Source organism: Diuraphis noxia, unplaced genomic scaffold (genome assembly GCF_037042655.1).
Source record: "Diuraphis noxia isolate RWA-SAM2 unplaced genomic scaffold, SU_Dnox_SAM2 contig0005, whole genome shotgun sequence".
NCBI classification, from domain to species: Eukaryota; Metazoa; Arthropoda; class Insecta; order Hemiptera; family Aphididae; genus Diuraphis; species Diuraphis noxia.
In genome coordinates, this window is record NW_028301715.1 from 31503045 (window position 1) to 31525484 (window position 22440).

The following is a 22440-nucleotide window of genomic DNA, read 5'->3' on the forward strand; positions in this document are numbered from 1 at the left end:
GTAGGTTAGTCAACAAGTGTTTTTTTTTCTTCTCGTTAACCACGAGACCTGTAACACAGTTCGATATAAATTATCAATTTTTTTCACCTGTTCATACGCATCATCATCATTTCATCAACAACAACACACGTCATAATATGCGCCTCCGAGTTCATCATATCATAATTTACACTTATATCCATAGACATATTTTGTACTGTAAAAAGTGATGAATCGCGTGCATATTAGCGCCGTTTTTCGACGTAGAAGTACTACCTTTCGGTACGTCACTATTTATACATTTTTACGATAAAACCATCGTAATAATATTATATATTTCGAAATACTTTACGACGTCCATTACAAATATTTACCATCATATTGCACATTTTACATTTTTATTCCGAGCATTTCCACGAAATATTTATTTGATCAGTACCCACAAATATGTAGAAAAAGAATGATAAATATTTAGGTTGAACTAATAAATGCATCATCTGTCAGAATGACAAAATATTTTTAATATTTATTGATATCTCTGGTTTTAATTTATAAAAAGTGACATGGAACGCGTCTTTTCATACTTAAAGATTTTCGACCTAATGGTATTATAAAGTATAATATTTTTATAATTGAGATTTTTTTTTTAAGAGCAGCAGCGATAATAATTTGTTATGCACCTATACAGAAAAAATAATTTATATTTTATTTATTTCATAATAATATTATCGTAAGCTACCCATGCAAATACTCAATATTTATAAATATCGTAAATATCAAATATATGATAAGAAATAAATAAAATAAAAATGAAAATACTAGAAAACAATATAATTAAATATATATTCTTTATTCTTTTAAACATATAATAGTATTTAACGTTAAAAAACAAATAAAACTTGCACGGTAAATACGAAGAAAAAAAATTAAATAACTGTACCTTTGGTTGTTGTGTATTTTGACTTTTGACTTTTTATTAAAAATGTTTTCCTATCCCAAGTCAAAGCAGACTAATACACATAATATTATGAAATTATATATTTCTCTCGAATACTATAATTTAAATTCTTTGATAGATTTTAAATAGAAATTATATTTAAGCCATTTTTCAAAAATAGAATTAGGTCTTCAATAGTTAGGGATCAGCCAAACGGATCTACATAACACGTCAAATTCGTTTTTATATTTCAAACAATGGAAATGCAAGTACTGTAGCCATTATTGTCTTTTTAACTACATTTTTTCAGACATTGTACATACCTAGGTACACGGATGAATATAAATTCCCGATAGTTATAACAACAAAACAAGATGTGAAAATAACGAGCAATATAGGTTAGAGGTGTTTGAAAGAAAAAAATCTAAGAAAGATTTTTGGACCATGCAGTGATGACCGAACCGGGTATTGGAAGAATAAAGACACAGTAAAGAATCCCGGGACTTTTTATGAGGCCCTAATATCACAAAGGAAATCTCAGTTAAATGACCGAAATGGGCAGGACTTGTATGGCGAAAACATGGATCAATAATAAGGACCGCAATCGAAAATAATCCGACGGGAAAACGACCTTTAGGAGGACATCGTTTAAGATGGGATGACTGTATATAAACTGCAGTTGGAGGCGCGGGAACGATGGAACATGGAGTTCATTGAAGAGAAACAGTGAATAATATAAGCAGATGGAAGAATATTATATTGCTTGGAGAGATGATGTTGAGGGGCACTCTATAAAAAAAAAAAAATAATAAAATAAGCGATAAATTAATCAGAATAATTATAATCTAATATTGTCGTTGCAATGCGATTGAATATTTATTTATTTTTTCATTAAAATTTGGAATAAAATAATGTTCTGTATAGACTAAATTATATTATATTTTAGCACCATTATTCTAGCGTATATTTAATATTTATATCAATACAAGACTCTTTAAAATATCGAAAATTCGGATAATTGACACCGGTGTACTTGAATCGTCTATTCAGAACGCCGTGTGATAATAATTATACCATCGTACTTAATCAACGATGAGTAGTACCATGACGATTAATACCATTGGTAAAAGTTTAAGACGCCTCCCTTCGTATTCGTTGTCTCCGTCTTGTGAACAACGCACAATATAGAAAGTTAACGTTCACTAGTATTCCGATTTAACCTAAAATATTATACAAATTTAAGGTAAGAACGATGATATGACTGTTGTGGCTAAAATTGTAACTAACAACTAACTGTTTGTACAACAAATAATTATTGTTTTTTATTGAATAAAATATTCAATTATTAATAATTATTATTTTAATTTAATTACAATCAATGTCATTATATTCATGTTCAACATGCTTCGGTTCAATATAGTTTTTATTCCAAACGAGATGAAAAAATAAATTCATACAATTATATTTACACAACGATCGATCATTGATTATTAAAATTAAAATTCGATTAAAAATACGATATTTTATTGACAAAATATTTCTTATGAAATTATAAATTTAGGTTTGAGACTATAGTCATGACACAATACCATAAGTACGAGGTTAATAATATTCTTTTGAAAATAAATTTGTATTTCTCAATGTCGGACATATCATAGCAACAACAATATATAGGTATGAGGCGTCTGATTTTTTTTTGTGTAGCGAACAAAATATATATTATCGGTAGTAATCCACACCACTTGAAAAAGTTTAGGCACCCAATATATACCATTATAAATTTACAATATAAAATATAATTTATATCGTAAACGAGTAATAAATAAGTGTATTACTGTACGCTTTCGTCACTATATTATATTGGTAGACAACTCTGTGAATATATATATATATATATTTTATTTTCAACTTGGAAAGTTTCCAACATAGACTCCGAGACGTACTTATATGTGTCAAGATCACAGCTCCTGTTCTGGTTAATCACGAAGAATAATTGCTAATTTTATCGTTTTGACGTTACGCACTGGAAATGTTTATTAATTTTTTCTGAGCCTTACGTTAATGCGTTCATCGTGTGTTAAATGAATGGTTATTGAGGTCTCTTCGGTTCTAATGTTGGCTTTATCATCTCTACGCCGGATAAAATTCGTTATGCATTCGATACGCATAGCTACGGTAATAATAATATATTCGGTCTTAATTTCTATCGAGTTACTTATGTGGGGAGGCATTTATGTTTATTTCGATGATATATGTACACGAGAAAAGATCGATTTTACGTACCAACACACGTACTCGGTTCGAGAAGAGACCGGCAAATGTGATATCGATATGGCCATGAGGTAAAATATTTTACTTGCGTATATAGTCATCGGCGAGAATATTTTCGATTAGCTGTCGTTAAAATATACGCATATAGTTATCACGCGATGTCGACACGAACGACACGGGCCGATTAGGAGAATACGAGAAAAATTCAACAAGATAACTATATGATATTATACATTATATAATGTGATTCGGTTACTAATAGGTTACTTTTATTGAAAAGAGTACTATACTCACGCGTATACATTTTGCACACACCGCAAACAATATTATTACGAACACTTTTCATCTATATAATAATTGTTATATTGATATTTTTTTTTTCCACGACATTCGTTCACCTCATATTTTCTATACAAGTACGTCATAGCAATACTAATATATTGATCGTGAAATGAATGTCATACTCGTGCGTTACGAACGTCTTCGACCGATACAAAATATGGATACAATGGCCGGAACTAGAAATAACGAGTCGAGGATCAGCTAGGAATTCAATCAAATTCATTATACCTAATATACTGCAGGTACTTAATCATACAATACCGTTGTACAATATTTAAATATTATTATACTCACTGCTATGGTCTACATTCTCGGAGCGGTCATAACACTACTCATTGTTTTTTATCGGCTGAATACTGATGAGTACATCTATATAAACCATCATGGTATTTGTTTTAAAATTAAATCTGATAAAAGTTTAATGGTTTCCTATGACGCACATATTTTCATCTCTTCGGGCTTCGATGAAGATGACCAATATTTACACGCACCATCAGTCATGGGTTCTTAATTTAATCTGCTGATGTGGTGCAGCGTAACACTCTCGGAAATGTTCTCGGGTATCTAAGTGCATGCATACAGAGGAACAGGCGAATGGAAGTAAATAGTGAATAAATACAAATTAATATTATAAGTTAACAATTAGCGTATCTTTATTGGAAACATTAAAGAAGCTGAATTGTACAACGGGGTTAAAATTAATTTTAAATTAAAAGAATTTTTGTTGAATAACATAGTTATCATTATGATAATTTGTTTTCATATAAATAAAACATTGTTTTACACACTAATAAATACAGACAGGCCGCATGTGTGTCGCAAATAATGATGTAGATGTATGGTTGATGCTGCTGTTTGGTGTGTACGTGGTGTTTTATAATACATTTCGAAAAAATAAAATAAAAATATTGTAGTACATTTTTTTTTAAAGTTTTATTACAAATAAGTTAAATTTTGTTTAGAAGTCGCCTTCTGGGTGGAGGTCGAATCTGGGTGGGAAGGCGAATCCGTCGAATTGTGGTTTAACGGGCGGCCTGTGTCCCTGTGAATAAATGAAAATAAAAAAATACAAGTTAAAAAAATGTTCCATAACTGTCCGAACGCACGTCATAAATTCTATATGAACAAAATGCATTATTAATAAAAGTCTAGGTCATGTATGATGACTTTTATTGGATTGACCGTGCTACATGCATTAAATAAATAAATAAAACATTAAACTCGTAACTGGTAATAAATATAATTTTTCAAAAAACGTTAAACTAAAATCAGGTCTATGATAGCACAGCTAAATGGGCATTTTGTTAGAAATCAAAAATATTTATTTCACAAACATAGGTATAGTATGATTATTAATAATTCGAATTATTTCGTAATCGGAGTATTCAACACTTATGCGATTAGAATTGTAAAATATTCAAATGCGAGTTAGAATAGGACCGTATCGAGTCATGTCAGTTGTACGGCTTAAACCGGTGAAAAAACATTCTAACCGAGTAAATGACTCGTCAACTACAAATCTAGTCTCTCCGACTTACAAATAAATAAATAGATAGAATCAAGATTTTACTCCAACGGTAGCGCCTTTCGTGGCTTTTGAGGCTGGAATAATAATGATTCTATTAGCTCACTATATGGATAACGCGCAACAATGTATCGTATAATTGGGACAATTAGGATGTAAGGAATTAATTTTATTTTAAAATTATGTTAACAAATTAAACATAGAACTGCTTAGAAAGTGATAGATGTCCATCATCCCAACTTTACGATACACCAAACTTTTTTCTAGTGAACACGTCATTTGACGTACGTCAATTGAATCAAATGAAATGCATGTAGAAATCGCCATGTATAAGAATAAATATCATTATAAAAATGTATGATAACAGATTTGTAATTATTAAATGCGAGAAACACTTACAATTGGGCTTCCGCCTCGTGCTGTAGATCCTGATCTGCCTTTTGTTCTAAACTTTGCAATTGCCTGTTCAGCTAGATCGGCTCTTTCTTCAGCCTCTTCTAGTTCTTGTTGGGCCTTACGGAACTTAGCCAAGTTGAGTGCGGCAATTTCTTCGGCCTCTTCGATCTGTCTCTTGTATGTCTTAATCTTTTGTTGCAGTTTGTCAACCAAGTCTTGCATGCGCTCATGGTTCTTTCTGTCTTCATCTCCTTGGAAGCTCAATTCCTTAATTCTACGCTCAGATTTTCTAAGGTTCTTTTGAGCATCGGCGTGTCTGCGTTGTTCGCCATCCAATTCATTCTCCAACTCTCGTACCCTTTGTTCGAGTTTCTGAATGGCTTTCTTACCACCCTTCAGTGCATTATTTTCAGCTTCATCTAATCTTACCTAAAAATATTAAATAAGCATTAAAAATAATAACATCATACATTAAGAATTAAAAGTGTATACATTAAAATAACAAATTGTTTAATTATGCATACTTGTAATTCCTTGATTTGTGTTTCAAGAGCTTTTCTAAGTTTTTCTTGAGTTTGTGCGTGGTCTTGTTCGGCTCTGAGTTCATCAGCAAGTCTGGCAGCGTCTACCATTGCTTTCTTGGCCTTTTCTTCGGAGTTCTTGGCTTCATTCAATAACTCGTCTAAGTCAGACTGTGTACAAACAAATACGTTATTAATAAACTTAATAAATTAAAAATAATCAATTATTGTTATAATATTACATGTAAAGTTTGGAGTTCTCCTTCTAGTTTCCTCTTGGCAGCAGAAATGGAGGTAGCCTGTGCGGAAAGTTCGTTGAGCTGTTCATGAGCATCGGCCAATTCTTGTTCAACTTGTCTCCTGCCACGGTCAGATTGTTCCAATAAGGTTCTGGATTCTTCCACTTCGTTTTGTAATGCATTTGCTCGTCTTTCAGAAATTCCCAACTGTTCTCTGGCATCTTCTCTAGCCCTAGATTCTTCTTCAAGAGCAGTTTGTACATCCTTCAACTGTTGTTGATAGCGTTTAATGTTCTTTTGAGCTTCAGCATTAGCCTTGTTGGCATGGTCTAAAGCTATTTCAAGTTCATTGATGTCAGCTTCCAACTTCTTTTTCATTCTTAGAGCTTCAGCCTTTCCTTTAGCTTCAGCTTCCAAGCTAGCTTGCATAGAGTCTAAAGCACGTTGGTGGTTTTTCCTGAAAAAAAACATAAGTTATATGCGTTATGTTAATTTCAAACCTTTCAAATATTATTTATATATTATATATAATTGCAGTATTACATTAAATGTTATTTTAACTTTATGAAAAAATTCATCAATTCTATTCAATTTTAATGATTTTATTTCACCTGGTGTTTTCGAATTCCTCTTCTTTTTCTTGGATACGTCTGTCAATTTCTTGTCTAACTTGAGATAGTTCCAATTGTGCTCTCAATACTTTGTTCTCTTCCTGTTCTAATGCTGCTTCAGCTTCTTCTAATGCAGCTTGGAGTTCATCCTTTTCAACTTCCAATCGTTTGCGTTGTTTTTCAATTTCGTGAATGTTTCTGCCACCTTCACCAATTTGATCAAGAAGATCCTTGACTTCATCTATTCAAATTAAAATAGTATAATAGTATTAGTATTAAATATCTTATATTTTAATGAAATATAAAACTTACCAGCTAGATTCTTGTTTTCACGTCTGACTCCTTCCAATTGTTCTTGAGCTTCTTCATAGGCTCCCTTAAGACGGAAAAGTTCAGTGGAATAGTTTCTGCATTCTTTCTGGCTTGCATCTAATTCAGCTGCTAAGTCATCGACCTTGAGTTTCCATTCTCCAATGATCTTGTCAATAGCCTTGGCCTTCTTTTCAGCAGCATTAGCAATTGCTGTCGCTCTGTCGACTTCTAATTGTAAGTCTTCGACTTCAGTTGCCAAACGTTGTTTCGTTTTCTCTAAAGCAACAACCTTTTGGTTGAGTGATTCGATGGTCTCTTCAGCTTCAGCGAGACGAGCTTGCAATTTACGTCTAAGAAAATAAAAGTCATGCGTTAGTTACATATTAAATTTGAAAATATTATAGGTCATATGTCAACACAGGTTTCAAATGGTACTATATTTTGTTTTTGGTAATGTGGATAGAATACTTACTTAGCTTCTTCAAGTTCTTCAACTCTGGCAATACCCTCAGATTCGTATTTGGTACGCCACAATTGAACTTCAGCATTAGCCTTGCTCAATTGTCTTTGAATATCAGCCTTAGCTTCAGCTTCTTCTTCCAATTGTTCACGAATGTTATCGATATCGTGTTCCAAGTTTCTGAATTTACCCAAAAGAGTAGCGCGTTCCTAAATAAAATGTAATAATATTAATTAATATCATAAGTAAAACTACAATAAGTTTGTATAAAAAAATATTTACCCTTCCTTCTTCATCAGCCAGTCTCTTGGTATCTTCGAGTTGGGTGGTGAGAGAAATCTTAATCTTAGCCAACTGAGAAACCTGTGATTCGGCTTCTTCCAATTGACGAAGTAAGTCGGAGTTTTCAATGCTCAACTTCTTCTTGGCAGCATCAAAGTCATTCAATGTGCGGTTGGTTTCATCAAGCTTACCTTGAACTTCGTTCAACTGGTGTTGTACTTGTTTGTAGATCTTTTCAGTCTGGGCCTAATATTATAAATCCGATAAAAATTAGAATGCATACTAAATCATACATTATTTAGAACAAAAAATGATGACAAACACAAAACAATTATTTGAACACGTTTTACAAGTATTAGTATATTTTAGAATAAGACACCATCATACATTCATAACATACACGTAAAATCTTAGTTAATTATTGTTACAGAAAACGTACTACACAACGCGTCTTAATTGGTACATAAGTATTTAAAAAATTAAGAAGTTGTTACTAAATACTATGTTTATAAAATTATTAGTAACCCATGATAAAATCATTGTATTATTTTGACTAATTATAATGTAATACTATAATATTTTCCTGCTAAACAAGAAGACTTTTGCAACTATAAAACGAAGCTTTTATTTTATACATCAAGTTAAGTGCGAAAAATAATTATAAAGATTTATTAATGTGAAGCAATTTTAATTCTTTTTCAGTTATTATTTTAATATTCTTTTTCGCCAAAGCAGTAAATCATTTGTTTTTTTTTCAACCAACCTTTTCGTTAGAAATGTGGTCTAAGCTTGCACGTGTGTCATTCAATTCACACAAGAACTGGCATTTATCCTTCTCAGCTCTAATAATCAATATAACATTATTTTTATTTACATTTTAAATTATCGTTGCATTTAAAAACAAACATTATTTTTATATATTAATTTATTTCAGATTTATAATTTTAAACTGACCAAGTAATATAATTAATTTCCTCTATGGTACTGATTATTTCATTAGAATCTTTATACACTAATTAAATAATTTATAAAAAGGAATTCATTTTTAAAAGGGGATACGTCAACATGCTTTTGAAGTTTGTTTTCATTGATTTAAAAATAAGGATAAAACATTGTCATGCAACATATATAAACACTGAACCTCAGTATTTTTTCTACCTTTTCTCTAGATATTAAATCAACAGCAGCTCTAGTGTTGTTTAAGTCGTTGGACAAATAATGTGAGTGGTGCTCAGCCCTAATTTGACAAAATATACATTATTTTCAATCGTTCATACAAAAATGTACATTAGACATTTTTATAAATAAAGCAGTAATACAATCTTACTTTTTATGGTGTATAATTTAATTTATTTAAAACTAATAAGTTATTCAAATAGAATTTATTTGATTAAAATAATTATTTCTAATTCAACATTTCGTAACGATTATGTAGTTCAAATAGCTTATAGATCAAGTTCCCTTATATGATTAAATCATATCAGTATGGAATGTTTATTATTCATTCTTAGAAAATTTAATTTATAGTTGATGCCTGTATTATTTTTTTTATTAATTAATATATCAAATGTATTAAAAATAATAAAAATACAAAACTGACTTGGTCTTGAGTTTGTTCAACTGGTCGATTTGGTCACCCATCTCTGCGACAGCATCATTATGCTTCTTGCGTAAGTTGGCTAAGGTAGCTTCATGTTGAATGTTAGCTTCCTCCAAATCACGTCGGAGTTTGCTCATCTCAGCTTCACGTTTCTTGTTCAACTCAATTTGAGCGGAAGTAGCACCACCAGCTTCTTCAAGGCGTTCACCCAACTCTTCCAATTCGCGGGCAAGATCAGCGCGTTGCTTCTCAGCCTATGAATAATATAAATATATATATTTATATGTATTTATTAGTAAAAACGCATAATTTAAATTAAATTGTAAAACAAAATGGTAAAAAGTAAGCATTTTTTTCTCATTTTAAACATTGCTGTTAGTTGTTACCTTAGCGCGGGCTTGTCTTTCGGCTTCAACCTCTTCTTCGAGTTCTTCGATTCTCGACTGAAATAGGAATTACAAGATTTAATTAAAAATTAAAAATTAAATTAAGTAAAATATATCCAATATCATACTTTAAAAAATACAAAATAATATGTATTAAATCACTTACTTGAAGTTCTTTGATTTGTTTTTGTTGTTTGCCAACTAAAGCTTGTTCATCTTCTAGCTTAGCAGTAAGGGAAGCTAATTCCTTGTCTTTCCTTTGAATTGTTTGTTCAAGTTCTTTTTTGTTACGTTCCAAATCAGAAACAGCTTCTTGGGTAAGTTTCAAGTCTCCTTCAGTCTTCCTCTTGCCCTTTTCAATATCACCTCTTAATTTCTTTTCGCGTTCTAACGAATCTTCCAACTCGTCCAAAGTCTGTTCCAACTTGTTCTTAACTTTGTTAAGATGGTTGATTTTGTCTTCAGCCGCCTATAATCAAATAATGAGTAATTATTTAGTAAAATGAATTCTACAGTTGGTAAAAATTGTGAATTAGGCATGAATCTAAAATCTTCAAACTGACCTGTAATTCTTCGGCAGTTTTCTGGGCGGTTTCACCAGACAATTTCTTTTCTTTGTTCAACTTGTTGATGAGTTCGTCTTGGTGAGCAATTTCATCGTTCAAGTTGCGAATTTGGTGATCCTTGGATGCCTTATCTTGATCGGACTTTTGAATAGCAAGTTCCAAATCTTCGACATCTTTTTTGAGTCCAGCATTTTCTTGTTCCAATTTCTTTTTCTGTTGGAACAGTTGGTTACGCGCATCTTCTTCTTGGGTTAACCTCTCTTGAGTTTCCTATAATACAATTCGAATATTTTAGCCAAAATTTCTATCGTTAATACATGTATAAATTAATTAAATTCGTAGAATGAGACGTAATTTATATCGCATGTTTATTGCAAATCATACATTTCTATCTAAATTAATAAAGTTTTCTTAAGATGTAAAAATACAAAAACAATTTAATGTTAGTTAAAAATCAAAAATATGTTATAATATTTAAAAGAGGAATATAATTGCAGTATTTGTTTGAATATCTGCCAAATCTAATTAAAAAAATTAATACCTTGAGTACCTACCGAATACTAATAGTTTGAATACTCATCGGTGCATTTCAAAATTACGTGGGTATAAATTATATTCAAATTAAACAGGTTAATGAAGTACATATTTAAATAATTTTACTTGATGAATGCTGTTTACACATAAACTAATGTTATCCAGATGTTTTGATAATGACCCAACCGTCAACGCGTTTGATTTAATCATTTATTTTGGGAATATTTTCAACATATCTATAGAGGTCAGTACGTTGGCATTTTTACTAAAATAACGATGAAATCAGATTACGAAACCTATATAGTATACATCAATGTAAACGTATAATATGTTCAACATTTCAAAAATAAACTTTTTTAATGAAACATTTATAAATACCACAGTTCACAGTTCTAGCAAAAAGAGTACTATTTACAATTTAAGTAATACAAAATTCTATTATACATAATGAATTAGATAATTTTACATAATTTATTATTGAAATGAGATGTTATAGATATAAACTCTTATTAAACTACCTACCTAGGCACATTAAAATAAAATATCTAAATAATAGCATACAATTAAAACAAAAAAAATGTATTCTGTATTTATTCTGTTTAAAATAAAGTAAATTAACATATTTAAGTATTTACGTTTAATGCAACAAAAGAGTGAATAACTAATAAATTTTTATATAATTTATTTTCTCTATATCTGTACACTTTATACTGTATAGAGGTGTACGTTTTCTTGTACTCCACACATTTCATCAATGTAATTAAAATTATTTCACATTTAATATCTAACCGAATTTTAATTTTAATATAATGTAAAAATTGTTTAACTTAAATGATTATTCAAAAGTAAATATGGTATAGTATTAAATATTGAACAAAAGTACCCACCAAATCACCAAATCCATTTTTTAATTTAAATGATATGGTATACTTTAATATATAAATTAAAATTCAACATTCTTAAATAATAGTTATAATAGAGTTACAAATGTTACAATAGAAGCATCATAGAGTATCTATTTATTTTTTAGACATTTTTAATTTTGCATATTAATTATTATTAAATATCTAATATACTAGATTAAATATAAATAACATTTTTCGTTTTTATACAGCAGAATATTAATCTATTTCCAGGTACATTGCGTGTGGGCACGTGTTATTGTATGCCCCCTTCCCTCATGTCAGGATTTATGGGTCTTTTCGTTGCCAGCGAATTTTTCCAACATGTCATGAAATTATGTTATGAAAGAGGGGAAAGAGATCCGATGTTCAACGGTAATATTATCATGGAGGCGTTAAAACTAGGATTATTCATCGAACTTTAAAATAGACCACCAAACGTTTCTCGTGGGATATTCTTTCACGCTACTTATGTCACATGAAACTATTCATGAATAACATGATATTAACTTTTTTTAAAGTTTATATTCTGCAAAATGTGTAATCGTTACGGGTTATTTTAAAATTGGAAATTGTTGTGAAAATGTACTACATTTGCAGTCAAGTCGATCTAAAGTTTAATATAAATAATATGTATTTTTAATTTTAGTATTTTTTTAATATTTGAATAATTATAAACTTATGTATGAGTAAGATATTTTATTTTTTAAACTTTGTCTGAGCTAAGAGTTATTTTTATAAGAAAATTCATCGTTTGAAAAAAATATTTAAATTAATCATATACCATAGTAAGTGCATTATTATTTATTGATATTTCTCATTAAAATCTTAACTTTAAACTTTAGTAAGAATAAATAATAATAATGCAAATACAATTATTTACGATTGCTAGAATTTTATTTTCTATTGTTCTGAATTATTTCACTCTTTAAAATACCTATTTAAGATTCAATATTATAAATAACTAATAACTATAAAATAACTTAATACATAATATTTATGTGTATACTAATTAATACTTATAACACTTACACTATGGTTAAGAAAATGAATAAGAATTATTTAAACACATATTTTAATTTCAATATGTTTTGAATGATTTATTTTGCGAATCTTTATACTATCTGCTTTAAACTTTGAATACTAAATGTAATTTAAATTCACTGCATTCAGAAGTCAAAGTACAATTTTTAAAGGACTTAAATTAATAAAATTTAATTGAAATCAACAATGTTTTAAATCTTTAAACTACTGTTTTATAATGAAATTAAAAAAATAAAATAATTGAAACACTCACCGAAAGTTGAGATTCCAAATCGCTCTTTTGTGCCGCCAATTTAGCTGCTCTTTCTTGGATGCTGGATGAACTTCCTCTTTCACCTTCCAAAGATTGAAGTAGCTGTGTCTTCTCCGACAAAAGTTTAGTGTTGAGTGCTTCGAGTTCTTTACGAAGTTTTTCTTCACGTTCATAAGCAGCGGTGACTTTTTCTACTTCTTCTTCCAATCTCTGTTTAGAATTTTCCAAGTCTTTTAGTAACTCCATGGCGGCACTGGGTTAATATACTAGGCTAGCACACGGGAAGGCAAGTGATGTGTCTAATGGACCAAGTGGTCGATGGAGCGGAATACAGAGCGGCTATATGTGGGTGGACCAGTAACGCGAGAATATTTTTGGTGGGGGTACTATACTATATTGTGTAGAGTGCATATTTGGATGCAACATGGGTGGTGATATTTATATAAATTCTATTTAATTTATTTATAATAATAGCAAATTTTTTTTATTCTTGGATCATATTATTAATTATTATTTGAAAACTTTTATTTTATTTGAAACATGTATAAATACTAAAAGTATCAAATCCCGATGATATTAATATGCTTAAAACACAAAAAAAAAATCTATAATTAAATCAAAGATACTTTAAACACATTCGGTTTCAGGACAAACTATATGTTGGTATTCGTTACAAGATTTTTTTACATAAATACTATATAATTTAAACTGGATCTAAAAATAAAAACCTTAGTCAGTTTTTTTTTAAATTGATCTGTTTTATTTTAGGTTTAGTATTTTTCTCATTGATATTATTATAACTACACTCAAATAGAGGTAAACTTATATATGATATTGATATTAATGATAATTAGGGTAATATTATCACATTTTTAGTAATATGATTTATTTTAAATATATAAATAATTATATATTAATAATGCATGTAAAAATATTTGTAAAAAAATTATTTTTAACGTTTGCATGATTCATGGTTATGAATATAGAAATTAGATTAGGTATACATTATATTATTACATATGTTATACCATAAATGATCAAACATAATATTGTATTATTAATATAAAAAAAATTTTAGTATTAGACATCTAAATTTAATCATGATGTATTATTGAATTTCAAGGAACATAAAGAGATTTCTAATTTTTATAAAATACTATTAAAAAGGTAATAACCACGATTTGGTTACAAATATTTGTAGAAAAATCCTAAATTTATGAGATTAAAATGTGTGTTGTATTTTATATTTAAAATTCCAAAATTAAAAAATGTGAAATACTTACTCTCAATTCATCTTCAATGTTAGCCACATTGAGTAATGGTTTGACGCGAGACCACATCTTCCACCATGGCCACGACCTCAATTTCATGTATTTCCTTAAGCTTCTCTGGATAACCAATAGAGCCAATCTGTCCAAAAATGAAACTTGTTAGAAAAATTTACAATAATTTCGATATTCGGTTATACGATATGTTAGCAAGTTATAACATAAACATTAAAATAGAAATTGTAGGAATTTGCAACCACGATTTTTCTATTCAGCCTACAATGAAGAAAGCAATATTTCTACGCCATAAATAACTTAAGTATATTTTTACGAATCGTGGATACTGTTACGACTACATAACAGCTATAACGTATAATATATTATTATATGTATTTATAAATATACTCGCAAAATGTTTTTTTTAACGATTTATTGTTAGTATTTTCATATTTTTATTGAGCATGGAAAGTTTACTAACCTCTGGTCTTGTAATTTCTTGAAATCTTTTCTGGCAATATAACCACGAATGTATGACTGCAACCATCCAATGATTTTGCTTAAACGTTCATCACGTAATTCTTCCATCTGACCTAATACTCCAGCACGGAAGAATACCTATCGAATTCAATGAAGAACCCAAAAGAATTCAAGTTAGATTTGTGAACAAAAGAGAGCTTTAGAGTTCAATCTCGACAAATGACAGTCAAACAACTTTGAATGAACATTTGTAAACATAAAATGAAGTTTATACCACTTCGCCATATTACAATGGTTATATATTTGATCACAAACATACAACCAATGTGTATTAGCAAATGGTGAATTAACTGGAAAACTTTATTTTATGTTTTTATAATTTTTTCATAATTATAAATCGTACAACTAGTCAAAACTATGAACAAGCAGTTAAAAAATGAAGCAAAATACTAGTGTTAAAATGATATCAATAGTAAAAGCGGAATTGTTCATGCATGATACTATTATTATATCCCAGGTAATTGTTTTTATCTTATACATTTATTTTTTTTTTAAATATTTAATAAATAATGACATTCACAATAATTATATGATGAAATATAAGTAAAATTCATTTGAAATGAAATGTTCTAAAAATATTGGACATTGACCACGACCTACATACATATGAGTCCATGAAATGAACAAACGTATACAATATAATTTCTTAACCTGTTAGTCTATTATATCCTATTAATGGCGTAATTCCGGCTTATAAAACTGTATTATATATTGCAAGACGTTTAAACTTTGATATTTGTTAAACAAACATTTTGAAGTACTTTATACACCTTGTTCAATATGTTTTATTCCGTAAAACACTAGTTTTTTAGATTATAAAAAAACTCAAATACAAAAAAATATATCAATAATCAGTTTTATTTACTTTTTATATTTTAAACTTTTTTTTGTGTATAATAATTGAATGATTCTATATTTACATAATATTTAAAGATATTATTCAAGTACTTAGTACCTTCAATCTTGAACATTATAAATACGCATTATGCATTGTAAGTATACACGATGTGATTACCGTTCTTAAGTATGAATGTTGTATGGTTAAATCAAATAAATCGATTTTGATACTTGAGTAACCTCAAAAGCATAAAATATCATTAAATCCGAAAATTTTTGAAACAAAGTTTATAAGCTTGATATTGATGTATACGTCAATAAATTGTATTTCGTCCACATTAAGACCAAATTACGCCACTATACGAATGTGATGATATTATATATGCGTGAATTAAATTAATTATTTTATTTTATTAAAAAAACGTATTTTCCCAAAAGTATACCTTAGTGTTACCCAACCGGTATTGTTCTGGGTCGAGTTCAATTCCTTCCAAAATTGTTTTTGTCGCTTCTTCGGGCGACATTGAGTCTTTCACACCTTTTGGATACAGTATTTTGTATCTTTTGTGGTGCGATGAGCAAAGTATTTTTTTTAAATAAGCGGTGAAACATGAAAAAACCAAAAAACAAGCAAGGATAAAACAAAAAGGTTTTGATTTTTGTTTGCATTATAAATATAAATCGGTAGGTATACAAAATGTCTAAAGGAATTGGATAATAATTCGTCTACTTGTTTGTAGATTTTGTTCAATAGTATAATACTAGACTACACACTACGTATAATATATAAACTAATAAGTAATAAATACAGTAGGTACTAAGGTCTAAGAGGGAGCATGCTACAGCGGCTATTCTAATATTAGCAAAACATGGATGAGCGTCATTGAAGTAGATAAACAATTTTGTATTAACGGCTAGCTTAACATTAAATAATCCTAGAGCCCAATATTGTATACAGCAAAAACTTTCAGCGAAAAGTTGCAATAAATTTGGCAATAGTATGAAGCAAAATGGCATAAATTAAGAAATTTCGCAAACAAAAATTCCTATGTTGGTTGTGCTTTTTAAACATGCCTTAGTGTGGCCAAGCCTGAATTTATCTGGGTCCAACCCGACGTTTTCCAAAATGACGCCAGCGCATTTCTTTAAGTCAGTCTCCTTTTCCGCCGCAGCAGGAGCTAAGATCTTGTATCTATTGATTTGTTTATCGGTTTAAATAGAAATTAATAATAATAATAATAATAATAATAATAAAAACATATTTAAATTATTATACGTTAAATTTCCATTTTCCACTATATTGCTGTTACATTTTGTAACACGCACACATGTATATAAATATATGTATATATATATATATATCACAACATTGACGCTTAATAAACTACAGGTTGTATGGTACGGAATACTATAGGTAAGTATAGGTATGATCGTAATGCATGCCGATAATGATTATTAATATCAAACAGGGTTCACTCGAGGGTATCTATAAATTACTAAATTTGGGTATTCTAATGGAAAATATTGATAATTTTCGATAACTAGCCTTTGTGTGCCCAATACGATAACTCTCTGGATCTAATTGGATTTCTTGGAGACATTTAGCTGCTGATGTCTTAGGATCAGATTCAGCAGCCATAGTTGCGGGCGCTAAGATCATGTATCTTTTTACCAAATAAAATAAATTAATTTTAATAATTGTGTATAAATATAAATCACTTTGTGTATAGGACATAAGTAGGTATGGTATATTTAATATATTTTGACGATGCCTATATTAAATTATATTTGAAGGTAATTTATAAATATGATATTCACCGTTTGGGAATTTAACTGTTTAACAATAATAATATATTTAACAATTATATTATATAGTATTATTATATAATATAATATTATTCTTTAGTTATAATATATTTTTAAAATTCATAATCGCATATTATCATAAAAAAAAATAAATAATTACTGTGATGCTTACCGTAATTTGAAGTCTGGGTAAACCATTCTGTTGGGGAAACCTTTACGACAAATACGGATACCTTCAAGTACACCGTTACATGTCAACTGGTGCATTACCAAGTGAGAGTCAATCACACCTATGAAAAAATACAATTTATTGAATTTGTATTAATAAATTATTTATTAAATATAATTTATACATTATGAATCATATTAAAATAAACTTACCAGGCTGTTTCATTTCATTGGGAATAATACAACGTACGAAATGAGGTTGTGTACTCTTCAATGTTGTCATCAAGTTGTTCAATTGTTCCTATGATGCACATGTGAATATTAATAATATTACTTATTAAGCAGTGTTATCAAAATAAAAACTAGCAGAAAAAACAAAAATATACGTTATTTTATCGTTGTAAAAAACACGTTAGAACATACAGTTACAATTTACAGATGAAAATCGTACTTTTCAAGTAAAATCATAAACAAAAAAATCTTTGTTATAACATTATGTTTCTACATAAAATTATAAAAACAAAACACTGATAGATTTCGTTGAGTTTGAGTTTTGAGAGTACCTATATACTCTTCTCGCCCTCGTTCTACTAACAAACACATTTTGTTATAAAACACAAAACAGTTATGTACATCATTGTATTTGGAAAACGATTCTGAGCAGAGTTAGGTTTAATATTGTATTGATGGACATTTTAAATTTAAAATTTAGTTAAAATCGTACGAATAGATTATTACTGATTAATACTATAATAAAATTGCATATTATAATATTGTGGAAAATTTAAGTACAAACATAATATTGAAGTTTCTCGGATTTAAATGACGTGATAAAATAATTTTGTCACGTGTTATAATTTGACAAAGTTTTTTTGAAAATATCTGGGCAATGATTATATAAACTGTTGATGTTTAGTACCGTGGTAAATGTTCAACATTAAATAGAAAGAATATAGGTGTAACTGGTGTAAGACTTAAAGGACACTTATTTTTCTAGAAAAAGTGTAAGTGTCCGTACTATGTTTGGAACTACATTAAAGCTCAGATCAGAATCGTAAAAATAAAAATGTTATTATTAAAAATATAATACATTAAAAATCCAGTAGTATTATTTTTAGCAATCATACACAATTATTAACATTTGCATATTATATTGCACTAATTGTTTTTTTTTTTAGTATGTATTTTACGGAGCAACACATTCAGATATATCCGATTCAGACGGTATTTTGAAAATCGGCTAAATAAATAAATATTAATACTAATTAAGTTTATGCCTAAGCATAATGATCTAAAGGGCAAAAAACAATAAACTAAGTTCTAATTCTACTTTAAGGAAAAAAATATGCCGAATTTGTAGAGTTTATTTTGCGTCCTTATCAAAACAACTCAATTCGTTGGTGTGATTTTTCAAAATCGGCATTTCAATGGATTTCAAACAAAAATCAAGGCCGATGTAATTATTATTACTAATGATAATACCTTATAGGATGACGACACAGTGGCGAAACCACCACCCTTCTTTCCACGACCTCCTGTTTATTTGCACAAATATTTTAGAATTTAAAATAATAATAAATAGGTAGGTATAGGTAGTATGGATGTAATGAATTTTGTGTTTTCCCTAAATAATCTCTGTTGATTTTTATAATAAAATGTATTATATAATATTTTAAGTGTTGTTTAGTGTTAGAATAACGTAACAAATAGAAGACAGAAGATATTTAAACAGTATTGTGAATAATTATTGTAATAACGTAATATTTGCGAAGCAGTTTTATGGTCTCACAAAAAAACACGATTTTGTGTGTAACACTTTGGTAAAATTACCCTGTGTAATGTAGATACTGTCATGAAAGCTGAACCTTTTGTACGCTTACCACCTGTATTATATAAAATTCATCATAAATCATGGTTAAGTTAATATTAATTTTAAATGTCGATGTTATTTCATTTTTACTTGATACGGTATTCTTTAATACGATAATTCAAAATACTAATATAGCTAAAAGAATCGTATTAAAAATATATAGATCAGTATTCAGTTACTAAATGACTTATACATTATTTAAATTAATAATACATTTACGTAATGCTTCAAAAATGATTGTGAAAGTATGGGTTAAAGATAATGCATTTTATAAAACATTTGATTTGATTTTAAAATATTTCTGGAGGTAAAAATTGACAGTATTTTATTTCGTGTACTATTAGATGTTAAAAATGTGTTTGAAATGTGTGTGTGTATGTGTATCCTGTAGTTCTGATTAAACTGTAATCATTAGTAATGTTTACACAATATTTAATTACATTTATATGATGAATATTATTAATACAAGAAATATTACCTTTGCCACCGGCATCAGCAGCACCACCAGATTGACCTGGATGATCAGCAAAGATCTCTACCAACAATTTGTTTGATCCCTTTTTGAATTGGTCAACAACGGTATCGTTCAATGGATCCTTGTTCTTTTCTAACCAACCAGTGATGTTGTATGATACCTGAAGACATATAAAATACAAAATTTAATCATGGAAACGAGTTTTGAAAAAACTGTTCAATTTATTTGTAATATCCGATAACTTACCACACCGGCGTAATGAGCAAGTGCGAAATGTGCAGGTTGACAACCTGGTTTGGGTGGAGCTGGTTTCCTGAAGTTGGGTGATTTACCCAAATGATTGGAGATCAATTTGTCTTCAAAGGTCTTATCCGTGGCTTTGGGGAACATAGATTCCTCTTCAAGAATTGACAAGATACCCATGGGCTATATTACGTAAATTTAAATAAAATTAGATACCTAAAGTGCGTACAAACACAGGTTTACAATGTACACGCATTGAAAAAACTTTTTAATATGTTATAATTTATAAATTAGGAGCTATAGAACTAATTTTAAAAATTAATTTTTTATGATTATTTTTTAATTTAAATTAAAACATTGTTTATAATTTGAGTGTAAAAATATGTTAGAGTAATTTTTAATATTTCAAATAAGATTAATTTAATAACTTATGGTCCAAAACTTACTAAATTTTTGTAAAAAAAAATTGTACACTCCTTTATAACATAATATAATAATTGTTAATCATGATTTAAATTTTAATGTAAGATTGTACAAACAGCTACTTAACTAGCCTCATCGAAATATTATGATCAAAACTCATGTACAAATGTACAATTGAAATAAATTAAATTATATTTTACTATTTTTTAAATATAATAAAGTCATTTGAATGCGTTCAAGTACATTATTAAATATTTTTTTTATTTATAAATTCACAAAAAAAAAAAATTGTATCATGTCTCGTGTTGTACAATTATCTGGATAAAATAAAACATGCAAACATTCTATACTACAACTCTATTTTGTATATGAACATAAATCTGAATATCAACGTTTGTGATTACTAAATACTTATACCTGTATTATAATAGTTAAGAGTCAAATCTTCATTTTTTTGAACTACTCAACGAGCCAGTTTTGTTTAGGAATCGTAATTGGCTTCTTGATGGTTAATTTTTAATTTAATTTATATTGATTTAAATTTTTAATAATGAAAGGTTTTTTCCTAATTTTTTTTTCATACAAACCTTTTCGATAAGATCAATGCACTGTTGCAAATCCATTCCAAAGTCAATAAATGTCCATTCAATACCTTCACGTTTGTATTCTTCTTGTTCTAATACAAACATGTGGTGATTGAAAAACTGTTGCAGTTTTTCATTGGTGAAATTAATGCAAAGCTGTTCGAACCCGTTGAACTAAATAGTACAAACGAATGTGGAAAAAAACAAGCAAATACAGTTAGCATGCACAAAGTATAAGTAGGTATAAAAATAGTAAATACAACATTTAAACAAAAACTATAATGAGTAATAACTAATAAGTAATAACTACTATATACTAATTCGACGTGTCTTTCATGGCACGTTTTTGAAAACCAACTAAAATACTTATGTTATAAAATTTCCTCGTTTGTCATATGGAGGATCGATCTAATTATTGTGCAGAATCTCAACTCTAACACTCAACCGCCTGCTCTAATACGGGTACCTTTTCAATAAGTTCAATACAGGCGGCTAAGTCCATTCCGAAATCGATAAAAGCCCATTCAATACCTTCACGTTGGTACTCTTCTTGTTCAAGTACAAACATGTGATGGTTGAAAAACTGTTGTAACTTTTCATTGGTGAAGTTGATGCAAAGTTGCTCGAAACCGTTGTACTTTAAATTAGGTAGCAAACAATAAATGGATGTGATGCATAAAATAAAATATTAAACAGATCTGAGTACGATGGACAGTGAAAAGTATTATACGAATATAATACGTAGGTAAAGTCAGTATTATTATTAGAGGTATCATGGTTATATTAATTGGCGGATAGGTAGTAACAATAGTAATGTAACGCTACAAAATATGTAAAGAGTAATAATATTATAAAATGTTAACTAATATGTTTTATATAGATCTATTATAGGTAGGTAATAGGTGTGGTTCAAAATGATATTATCTACCATACATAATTTATCCTTACCGACGTTTCTCGAAATATTCTCTCGTCGTAAATTGAAGTGTAACACATAACTAAAATTCTGGGGTCTCAATCGAGGATTGGAAATCAAACAAAAATGCACATAAGTCATGCTATCCGATTA

General features: G+C 28.8%; 1 protein-coding gene across 42 annotated transcripts in view; it reads right to left on the bottom strand.

Moving 5' to 3' along the window:
• Window positions 1–4157: 4157 nt before the first annotated feature.
• Window positions 4158–22440, bottom strand: part of Mhc (myosin heavy chain) — a 28604-nt gene continuing 10321 nt past the window's right edge. For 7 of the 42 annotated variants that reach the window (XM_089228889.1, XM_089228888.1, XM_015519726.2 and 4 more), the window contains exons 14-36: window positions 21375–21545; window positions 20368–20547; window positions 20125–20281; window positions 19259–19311; window positions 17990–18077; window positions 17781–17898; window positions 16877–16994; window positions 14907–15043; window positions 14444–14570; window positions 13161–13370; window positions 10425–10697; window positions 10028–10330; window positions 9862–9918; window positions 9476–9729; window positions 8639–8717; window positions 7876–8121; window positions 7606–7802; window positions 7134–7483; window positions 6822–7062; window positions 6214–6667; window positions 5975–6142; window positions 5454–5879; window positions 4158–4571 (exon numbers count right to left, since the gene is read on the bottom strand). In XM_089228889.1, coding sequence (XP_089085015.1) covers window positions 4488–4571; window positions 5454–5879; window positions 5975–6142; window positions 6214–6667; window positions 6822–7062; window positions 7134–7483; window positions 7606–7802; window positions 7876–8121; window positions 8639–8717; window positions 9476–9729; window positions 9862–9918; window positions 10028–10330; window positions 10425–10697; window positions 13161–13370; window positions 14444–14570; window positions 14907–15043; window positions 16877–16994; window positions 17781–17898; window positions 17990–18077; window positions 19259–19311; window positions 20125–20281; window positions 20368–20547; window positions 21375–21545 — 4491 coding nt within the window. In that variant the 3' untranslated portion in view covers window positions 4158–4487. Of the gene's footprint in view, window positions 4572–5067; window positions 5132–5453; window positions 5880–5974; window positions 6143–6213; window positions 6668–6821; window positions 7063–7133; window positions 7484–7605; window positions 7803–7875; window positions 8122–8638; window positions 8718–9033; window positions 9113–9475; window positions 9730–9861; window positions 9919–10027; window positions 10331–10424; window positions 10698–13160; window positions 13371–14443; window positions 14571–14906; window positions 15044–16245; window positions 16364–16876; window positions 16995–17348; window positions 17467–17780; window positions 17899–17989; window positions 18078–19258; window positions 19312–19606; window positions 19660–20124; window positions 20282–20367; window positions 20548–21374; window positions 21546–21837; window positions 22009–22440 lie in introns of all 42 variants that reach the window. The other 35 variants (XM_015519730.2, XM_015519724.2, XM_015519727.2 and 32 more) reach the window with 20 other exon arrangements.